Source organism: Antedon mediterranea, chromosome 6 (assembly GCF_964355755.1).
Source record: "Antedon mediterranea chromosome 6, ecAntMedi1.1, whole genome shotgun sequence".
In the NCBI taxonomy this organism is placed as follows: Eukaryota; Metazoa; Echinodermata; class Crinoidea; order Comatulida; family Antedonidae; genus Antedon; species Antedon mediterranea.
Genome location: NC_092675.1, coordinates 4,053,321 through 4,064,861, shown reverse-complemented (window position 1 = coordinate 4,064,861; position 11,541 = coordinate 4,053,321). Strand labels below are relative to the sequence as shown.

Sequence of the window (11,541 nt, the reverse complement as noted above, 5' to 3'; positions counted from 1 at the left end):
TTGATCCATGCGTAAAGTAAACACCATTAAAACAATACCATAAATTATACCAAGAGAAGCCCAGATAATCTGAAGAATGGCTGAGATATAGATATTCTTTTGGTTAACGTGTGACAGTGGTTGAGGTAAAGCTTCATTCGCGTTCATGTTCATGATTGTCCTATTTAAAAAAATCACGAAATCACTCTTTAGAAATCACAATACCTGTATCATTATTAGGAATCACGATATTACTCTTAGGAATCACAATATCAATTTACGAATCACAATATCACTCTTTAGGATCATTATTAGGGATCACGATATTACTCTTAAGCTCTGTCTACACTATCAAACTTTAGGTGACAAAAAATGTGATGTGCCCATATATGGACATGATGATGTCTTATCACTACCATATTTGATCAACTAGTTTGATAGTGTAGACAGAGCTTTAGGAATCACAATATCATTATTAGAAAATCCAGACTTTAAATAGGCAATTTTGTAGTTTTAATCAAGGTAATCACCTTTGCAGAAAAAAACCCCAAAACAAATGTTTCTCTTATGAAAAGACAAATCAATGGTTAAATTCAACCAAAAATTCATTTGAGGGTAGCCAATTTGAACATTTATTTGCTTTAAATTGCAGTTTTTTGTCATGGTATATAATCGGTCAAATTATAGTGAACAACTATTATATGACATTAAAATGGCATATTAAACAACAATTATTTTTTAGAGAGACAATTTTGTTTAGCACAATTAGTGCATCTGATAAACTAACCTGTTATCTGAAGGCTGAAAAAAATATTTGAATCAAATCGACAAGTATTATGAACGCAACCTCGCACACCAATCTTTCTTTTCAAATGAGTGCATTTAGCCCACTTAAATATATTTTAACTTATTTTCAGCGAACCTTGAACCAGAAGCGTCATAGTTTTGTGCCCTAATAATGATTAGATGTTTATTTTAAATATCTTATCTTGTAAATGACGGCGAGAAAACGTAAACTTATTTATCATATCTAAAAGTTTGCTTTTCAATTATGACAATACTGTAGTATAGGCCATGCTGCGTATCCTAGCAACACCTAACATTTTTGATGTTACTATCTTTGTCTACACTATAAAACTATTTTGATAAAAAAAGCGTTATGATTCGTAAAGTAATATTGTGATTCCTAAAGCTCTGTCTACACTATAGTTTGCCAAAAAAAGTGTGATGTGCCCAAATATGGTAGTGATATGACACCATCATGTCCATATATGGGCACATCAAATTTAAAGTTTGATAGTGTAGACAAGGCTTTAGATACGATGGAGAAATGTCATCGAAACCTATGCTAGTAGGAATCAACCTTTAGCAAATCTCAACACTCTCATACGGAATCACACAAAATGTACCAATCCACCTTTATTTTATTTACATTTCAAAATCTGAATTATAATAAACACAATATTTCTTAAAATTATAAAATTTGTTTTTAAGGAAGAGTGAGCTTATTTAATTGTAAGGACATCAAAAGTATACCATGCCCCTTTTCTCTTATCAGTAGGGAGATTATCACCTATTCGATAAGTTATTGAAGATGTTTGAACAAAATCTTACTTCCTGATCAAATAAATTCATCGACATGGTTAAATAGCAACGTATGCATTATCGATTTATAATCTATATTGTTATCTTGAAATGCTTTAACAAATTAGATAAAAAGTTTCAAAGTGCAGCTGGTGTACACTAGTACTGTACCCATCCAAGAGATACTCAAATGCTATGTGAAAGGTACACTTGCCCCAAATATATAGTTATTGGTCTTTTTCCAGTCAGCATTTCGATTTTCCCAGCTCAAGTATATACATATGAAACGCCAAGTGTGCCAAAATATTTTTATATTTTTTACAAACATTGAGTCATGTGAAAGGATTTAATTTTGGAATGGTCTTTTTCCTTAATAATCCAGGACCTACTGTACTATAGAAACTAATAGACGATGGTGTTATTGTCAACAGTAAAGAGGTCATGCTAAAATGTTGAGGACAAAACAGAAGCACCATATCCTCTCTTCCACTGTATTAAGAAATTATATTATTATATTATTGATACTATTCTACAATATTCTTATCAATTTATAAAAATAAGGCATAAAAAGTAAACTTAATCACTTTGTCAATACAAGATAAAAATACTCTACATAAACAAAGTGAGAAAAATGTGTTTTGACATTAAGACATTCTGGCATCAGGATTTGAACCAGAGATCCTTATATTGGTAGGCAAGCATCTTACCCATCTCTACTTCTTGTTATACTCAACATGCCATTAGATGCAATGATGTTTATTATCGTGCATCTTATGTACATTTGAACGTGTTATGATTAGTGCACATTAAATTTGACTGGATTACTTGATGTGCTTTCTTTTCACATTGTTAAGCACGTACTTGTCGACTCTCTGGAATGCAGACACTCAAATCTCAAATGAGTTTTCCAATCGAACTATACATTTTGAGTCAGCCCAAGAATATCATATCCAGCTATCAGACAGATGATTGCATAGTCTTTTGTTACAAAATAAAGCGCCATACTATGCACATTAAAAATGCAGTATCCTTTTAGCCCGAAAGCATGTTCTGTAAGCGAGTCTTTTCAAGATGTCTGTAAAGTTCTCACAAGTTTTCATTAAACGCTGCTCACTTTTTGGTCTCAATGTTTCTTGATCAGTACTTTTTAAATACACCTAAAATATTAGAATGAAGATATAGCTATTATAGAGTATGTAAGATAATTCATTCAAATACATCATTAACTTTACATTTGTATTCCTTAATTCTAGAAAGATGTAGTTGTGTTTGAGGGGACATGTTTGTTTACTCTGTATAAATGAAAAACGTCCAGCTTAGTTTCTGCCTAGCATTTGTAACCCGCATAATTTATATCTACATACTTACCAAACATGATTTTAGATAAGGCTTTAGAGTACAATTTGTTTTTTTGCTTTCAATAGTGTCTATGGCAACTTTGTAGCTATCTTATCAATGATTAGACAAGACTCTTATCTACAGTACAATTTGTTTATTTGCTTTCAGTAGCGTCTATGGTAACTAGGCCAATCAGGAATTAATGTCAAATTGCTGTAATAGTTAATATTATTACTTAATGTGTAAACAGTTTCAAACTACCAACTTGATAAACACGCCTTTGAAAGAAATGTTGTATCTGTATAGACTACAGAGTACTAAAAGCAAAAATAGCAATTATGGTTCTGACTGGTATAATATTATGTGTACAACATTCTAACAACAGCAAATAGTGAACACTGATACCTCAACAGTAAGAACTGCATTATATCAAGACAGCAAATAAATGTGACAGAAAACAGCATTCAATTTTGATTTAATTTTGTTGTTGTGTAAGATAGTGTTGAAATAAGCAATATAATTAGTGAATCACAATTTCTTTTTAATTTCGGTATTTACCTCCACCTCTGCCCCCTCTGAATCCACCACCTCCACCACCTCTACCACCACGGAAACCTCCACCACCACCTCTTCCTCCTCGGAATCCTCCTCCCCTTCCGCCTCCACGGAAACCACCACGACCTCCTCCACCTCTACCCCCACGGCCTCCTCCTCTTCCACCTCTACCTCCACGGCCTCTGCCTCCTGCTCCCTTTGGCCCAGGTAGAAACCGCTGCAGTGGTAATAACTTCATTGGATCAATGAAGAACTGAGAATAAGAGCAGAATAAAGTTATAATTAAACTATGTTACTTCCTGCTTCTTGTTTTATTTCAATGTAAAGTTTATATTTGGTTTACAGTATGTAGAGTCTACTCATTGTCTTTATCAGCAAGTTACAAATAGAATTACATGTACAGTTGAATGAAACTAAACTAAACAATACAATGGTACAATAATACGGCTTTACCACGTTGAAACACCGGTTCTCGTCAGATCACCGAAGTTAAGCAACATTGGGCCTGGTTAGAGCTTGGATGGGAGACCATCTGGGAATAGCGGGTGCTGTATACGGAGCTGGGGTCCCATTAGGCATTTGAAATCAGCACTGCTGACTCTTATGGCAGCCCCTGCATCTAGTATCTGCCTCAGACCTCTGGTCAAGGTGGGCACTGGACGAGAGAAGCCCTTGATCAATATCAGGACCAATCAAGGTGCTTTAAACAGTCCTGGCTTTGTTTGTATCAAACCTGTTAGTGGCGGTAATTATCGCTGTTGGTTTCGATTGAATAAAATAAAATAAAAAATGTAGGAGGGTGATATGCACATAAGTTGGAACCTTGTTTTTAATGTTGCAGAAATGTACATTTAAAGCTCTGTCTACACTATCAATTTTATGAGACAAAAAAATGTGATGTGCCCATATATTGGACATGATTTCAGATTAGTACTGTACCATATTTGGGCATATCACACTTTTTTGTCAAACTAATTTGATAGTGTAGGCAGAGCTTAATATAAAATAAAAGTTTCTAAAAATAAAATATTTTCTAACCTTTTCACCTTTGTTAAATGAGTTTGCCTTCATATCTCCAGACAGTTTCACAGAAAAATACTTCACTACAGTTAAAGAACAAACTAATAACTGTGATATGATTGGTAATTAATGCTATACTTGATTCGACACTTTCATTAGGAATTCATATACCTAAACCAAGAGCATTTGGAAATGAGGGAGTTAGTGACCATGCAGTACATTGTGTATGTATTGTTAGTTGCCTGCATCAGTATACAACAGCTTTGTTGATAGGCAACTATCATTCAAGATACAAGACACTTTATTTGTCTTCGTAAAAAACAAAGAACTGTCGATTGTCAGCAAATCCGATTAAAAAGATAGTAAACGGAAGAAAAAATGACAAAAACTGTAAAAGTATAAACAGTAACATTAAAAATCTTTAAAATGTAAAGTGATCAAAAAATGACAGAAAACAAAATAGTTTTGTAAATGATTCATAATTTAATTTACTCTTTTAATGCATAAAAGGATACATAGTCCATCAGGTGGCCAAATATCTCGTCGACTTTGCCAATCTGTGACTTGTTTTCTAAATATATTGGTGCGTTAAAGTACGGAATTTTCTCATTAGTTCCTTTGCAGACCAATTCATCTTGGCATGGATGAGCAAAATTTCCAATTTCTACAATTAAAAGAATTATAATCGTGAATACTATATTTTATGTATTATGTACATGTGGGAATAACAGTTTAAGAATGTAAAATACACATATAGATTTACTATACGGTATTTCAAGGCTCTACATTGTTTGTACAGTAAAATAGGCCGCCGCGTAAGTTTTTTTCATGTTTGTATTTTTTTTCTTTTTTCTGATGGTTTGGGGTTTGAAATAAATAAAAAATAATAAGAGTATACTAAATTTATAGAGTAATGTTATTGTATACTCAACTGTGGAAGAGATTATTTAATGAGTAAAGGAAAATGTACAGAGGTTATTTTGAGGGTTACACCTCTGTACAGTTTTAATGTATTGTATCCTTGTACAATGTACAATTTAGGGAGATGACTTTGATTCCAATTTATTCATTAATACATCATATATTGATGGTAATTAACCGACAACAAAATAGTAAAAAGTAAGTATAGTAAATCACAAGCATGTAATTATACAGAATGTAGAGAACTAATTTTACACAAGATATAAAAGAAGAATCAACCTCATATTAGTTAATTACTTAAAGTTGAAATACTTTACCAACAACATAATCAGGAGGGCCTTGGTTGTAATTATTATAACCCCCACGACCACCTCCACGGCCTCCTCCTCTTCCTCCTCTAAAGCCACCACCTCTACCTCCACCCCGGCCACCGCCAAACCCTCGTCCACCACCACCACCACGATAAGACATCGAATAGATCTATAATAGAAGAAAAAGCTTTTAATGATGATGATGCTTTAACCTTTAAATCTTTTTTAACGATGTGGCTAGAGTAATAATATGGTATCGCATCAAAGCTTCCGGTGGCTGCAAAATTAAACTACAGTATAAATTGGCTAATGACTGTTTCTTTTTGTAGCAATCCATAGTAATTAACGCTGTACATGCTTTACATGTAGTTTGGTTTTCATGAATGCCGTTTTTGTTGAGTGGAATTGATTGATTACACTACAGACATTGGCATCATTGCAATTTACTGTACTGCTTATGATGTACTGTCATTTTGTAGTTTGTAGATCCAGAGCACTTGCTATAGCATAGGCCTATAACCTAATTTTTTAGCATCAGGAACAAATTTTAGCAAGTCACAGAGAGAGTGTAAACAAAAGTATTATTTATGCTGTATACTAGCAAGTTCATCAACCTACTGTTTATCATGAACATTTAAAAAAATTTAAAGCCCCATTCCCTACGTTTTTTAGATCTAATTTTAAGATCACAAACTATATTTAATGTAAAAATAATACCATATGGTCCTATTGCGATAACTTTTTTCGTCTTTAAACGGTTAAAAATGTGAAAAATAAGTCGATTCTAATAATTATAGCGGCCCGCTATAAATCCCAAAATGCATTGCGCGCGGATTGATATTTTTGTTTTTCACCTGTAATTCGCCCACTTTTCGATCGATCGTGAGGCCAAAACAAATGGAAGACTCCTAACTTTTCAGCGAAAATACCGGGTTTTCCCCAATTTGTATCAACGGATTCTGGCAAAAATAGAAAGACAATTAATGCAGCAACTATACAACATCAGGCTAGGTATATAGCTAGCGTACGATGTTCCTACGTTACCGATGCTTACCAGCTAGGCCTACAAAACTAAGCCTAGCTAGGCTAGGCCTAAGAACGTCCACGAGAGGTCGATCGCCGCGAGCTACTTAGGTAGTGCATTGTTTCTCACTTTTTATCATAATTTTCCATAAAACGTACATTTAAGACAAGGAATGACATGTTTTAATGTTTTTAAAGTGATATATATGTATTATTTTCCAAAAAACGTCCAAAATTGCAGGGAAGGGGTCTTTAAATTGTATTTTTCATTATATTATATTATTCTTCGTCCCCTGTTTAAATGGTAAATATGCAGTCTAGATATTATATTCATTCAAAAGATACATTTATATATATATATATATATATAGATAATGTGTTTTGAGGTTGCTTATGGTTAGTCCAGAGGCTAGGCTCCGACTGTCGTATTGGGTGGGTTTTTGGGGAATACCGTCGTGTTCGGCCGCCAACGAGTTCGGCCGCATGTATTTAGTATGGAACGCCAGGCTTGCTTGCATTGTTTATATTAAATGCATTGTTTAGATTGGCGATCTCCGTGGCTTATTCCATTAAAAAAATAGGGGTGCATTGCTTTACCGATTTTTCTCTACATTTGTATTTAATTGTATATAATATTATGATTTCTTTTCAGATACAGTTAGATTCATCACAGATAGAGAAAAATGATAATTATTTTATTATATACAATCTTAACACATTTATTATCAATTCCTGTATTTTTATTTAGACATGTTATAAGTTTGAGAATTTACGAACGAATTAACTTAACTACCATATTTTATAAATAAACATATAATATAATAATAATAAAAATAATAATCAACAGTATTTATATAGCGCCTAATGGATCACTGACCCCTCTAGGTGCTTTACATAGGACCTTAACTAATGGTAATAAACTATCCCCCGCCGGACACCATTCATATAACATTTATATTTATAATTGTTTTTTCATTAACCACTAGCATGCATTAGAATTGACATTATTACTAGCAATAACATGTTATATTACAAAAGTTCTTAACTAACGTATTTTGCAAATAGTTTAAAATTATATTTAATGTTTATTACTAACATAAAATTTGTTACTAATTTTTTAACTAATTTAACTAACATACATCGCGAGTAATAAGTTTACTCGCGGCAAGCTTTTGAGAACGTACACTACGTTGGCCCTCGCGGTACTCGTCCCACAATGTTTCAACTCCATTCTTCTCCAACACTGTTGCTTTGCACGTCTGAGAAAACATCTCCATGTTGTATTTGCCCGTCTTTTATCAATCTTCTCTGTATATTGGTACCCATGACTGTCTACAAGCGAGTCCTGAAACAACAGAAGGTTAAGTTGGTTTTCACAAGAAATGCGATAATAAAAAAAAAATTACAAAGAATAGATTATAAATATTTTAAGAACTTACATTCCCACGTTTTGTTGTTCCTGCTAATCGCCGATAAGTAACGATGTCATCATCAAACAGCAGGCATCACTGGTATTGGTTGTGGTTCAGGGTAAAGATTCAGTACCTCTTCTTCTATGAACGATTGGTTCCAAAAAGTCGCCAAGGTCGGCTGCAAAAATCTGCAGTTGCGGCACCGGTTGGACGTTGTTTTCTGGAGCACATTCTCTACATGTCCAATCAATAAAACCCTCTTCGACGGCTAACCTGTACGCTGCTCCTCTTTTCACTCCTGAGTCACACCGACGATGTTGCCATCTCTGACACTCTTCGCAAAACGGTCCTTCTTGCTGTTCCGTTTACGGGTTCGCGACATTCAATACAATCGTTCATGGTTCGTAGATAATCAGTAAAAGTGTAGTTAACAATTCAGATGGCAATTCAGAAATAAGTAATATTCCCTAAAATGAGGTTCTCTTATAAAGATGCGCGCACTCTGGTTATTGTTTTACAGATTACAAAAAAAGAATCCTTAAATGTACCGAATTTTGTGTGTGTGTATTGTGTGACGGTAAACGCCTAACTTAAAAGCGTTATTAATAAATAATGGTCATTGTTTAGCCAAACTTCTTGCAAGTAACCGACTGCGCTTGTGTCATCATGCGCTTTTTGTAGGTGACTATACTTTTAAACTTTAACTTTAGAGGCCTAACTGTAATAAATCAAACCAAAATGAATAACGATGCAAGCGAAAACACACAAAATTATATATTTACAAAATTTCCTTTTTCATGTAACACTACGATGAAATCAAACAAACAACTGTTTTTTTTAAGTCTTTTTACTAATTTTTGTAATAACTAGTGAATCACGTTATGAAATTAGACATTATACAGCAAAGTTTCGATGTTATACTTAGATCACTTACAACAAAATGTTATTTATAAATCAAATTAAATGAGATTTAATGTGTATTTTGTGATATTGAACATAAAATCATGCTTTCTTTTTTCTTATATAAAGATTGAATTATAAATAATGACATAAGAAAATGAAATGTTTTCATTTTTGTACCGGTCGGAAAATGTGCCCCAACGATTATATTTAAGACTGAAAGGAATGCAAGTTATATACAGTACTGTCATTAGATTAATTTAAGGATATGCACTTCTATAAGTTATAATGAAGAAGAGTGTGTGTATTTATACTTTACAAATAAATATTAACTTTTAATTATGTTTTTCTTCATGTATCGTTGTTGTTACTGTATATCAATGTCGGTGAAGTTTGCCACATATAATTTGTACATTTGAAAATCAGAATCAGTAATGTATACCACAACTTAATAACATTTATTTTTACAAATACTGTACAGAGTAAAATAAATATAAACCAATAATGAACATATTATAATATTAACATAACGTAAGAAAAGAAATGTAAGTGAAAACGGACGCAACAACAATAATAAGCAAGGTTTATTTATTTAAATTGTTCTTGCAGTTAACAAACTGAATTACAACAATCGTGACAATTTATAAAAATAGTAAATATTGGATACATAACATAATAAAATGTAACATTAATATTAACATCTCCATTAATCACATACAACAAGCAAGCTAGCTTCCCTCTAATTATTAAAAACATAAAATAATTCACCATTATTTTTATATTTAACTTTGCTGTTAATAACACTTCAACAAATTGAAGACACGAGAAACGTAACACATTTCATTGTTATGTTAATAAAAAACAACCATGCTACACCACCTTCATTGTCTAAGATGGAATTCAAGACACTCCCTCATTGTTTTAAAACAATAGCAGTAGTAGCCTTTTCAGAGTTTTCGCAATCCAATGTTGGTAGGTTTTACTGTGGAACTGTATAATCCTGAAATAATTCAAGCCTTACTAAATATTAATTTTTCCAAAAATCGCTATAAAAAAGGAATTTCGAAATACTGTAATGTTATTTTGTTCCTCCTATTTTCTTACGAAGGCATAGGCTTATTTAAGTATTGTTGATAGTATACAATAATTATTAGACATACAATAGGCCTATATAACCAGAGTTTTAAATACTTAATGTATTATTAACTGATTTAATGGTCATTTCTGTTTTTATTAGAACACATTAGGCCTGCTGCAAGAGTAAATGTACAAGACACAAGTACAAGTTTATTGCCCGTTTAAGATTATTATTATAATAATAAACGTATATCTAAATCATTTAAAATAGATTCAAATATATCCACACCACAGCATTCTAAATACTTATATCACAGAAAGTAATATGATAATACGCCGTACATTTTATGTCGGTCAATTTCGATCGATCACGTTAGAATGCACCCACATTTTTAGAATGGAATAACCCAATGAAAAGACCAGCAGAACAAACGGAAGTTGATGCATAGTTGGCGCTCCATACATAGCGCCTTATATGGGCATTCAAAACATTGCGGCCGAAACCGTTTGCGGCCGAACACGATGTACACCGTTTTTGGGTCACCGAGAAAGCAGTGTGTAACTGTAAGTAAGGGAGCCGCCACACACCACACACAACAAATATGAGAAGCCTGACCAGGCTTAACATTTTTAAAGGTTAAAATCTACTGAACTTAATATCATTTACAATATTAATGTGCCTTATAATATAATAAAAAAACTTAGCCTAATACAATGTGTTACTTATACCTATTTTATAGTAAGATGAAGGAAAATATTACACGATCACCGTACACGTTGTTCATTCACAACAACGCGCAACACGCAAGAAGCATGCTTTTATTAACCTTTGACATTGAATGCTTTATTATGAGAAGTTATTTGAACGAATGCCGACACCTTTTTGTTGTGCCTATTTACACGTAAACCTATAATTTCCTAGAGGGCGAGGTGACAAAATACGTCTACTCTGGTAGTGAATCATAAACGTATTACATTAGTAATTTTTGACACATTTTTTTCTATTTTATGCTAAATTTATTTTGTTGAATATGTCATTTTAATGTTTAAAAAAAAATTATTACCTAAAAACTGTAATTTAAAGCAAACAATAGTCAAATTGAATGGAATGCAATGGGTTTTTGGTTGAATTTAACCGTTGTTTTTACAGTATAAAGGAAAACATTTTGTTTTGTTTTTTTTTTCTATTTATAAAAACTGTTAAATGGCCTATATTTAAATATTTTTTTATTAATAATTGTTCATGTTTTTGGGGGACAATAGATCTTTAATAACTTAGAAAGCAAAATCAAAGAAAAGAAGTTTATGGATATTAACGGTATCCTCAGAGAACCGTAAGGGACTAAATTAATGAACAATTATATGTCCCTTTCATATGTGGGCTGGTAAATTTCTAGATACATGGTTTTGTCAAAAATTTT

General features: G+C 32.6%; 1 protein-coding gene and 1 pseudogene across 1 annotated transcript; one reads left to right on the top strand and one right to left on the bottom strand.

Moving 5' to 3' along the window:
• Positions 1 to 552: 552 nt before the first annotated feature.
• Positions 553 to 10,918, bottom strand: LOC140051073 (H/ACA ribonucleoprotein complex subunit 1-like). The gene is made up of 6 exons (XM_072096162.1): positions 10,850 to 10,918; positions 5,715 to 5,877; positions 4,992 to 5,140; positions 4,495 to 4,554; positions 3,460 to 3,709; positions 553 to 2,720 (listed from the first exon to the last, which is right to left on the bottom strand). The coding sequence occupies exons 2-6, from the start codon at positions 5,866 to 5,868 to the stop codon at positions 2,701 to 2,703; spliced, it is 633 nt and encodes a 210-aa protein (XP_071952263.1). The 5' UTR covers positions 5,869 to 5,877; positions 10,850 to 10,918; the 3' UTR covers positions 553 to 2,700.
• LOC140053098 (5S ribosomal RNA) lies at positions 3,896 to 4,013 on the top strand (annotated as a pseudogene).
• Positions 10,919 to 11,541: the final 623 nt, after the last annotated feature.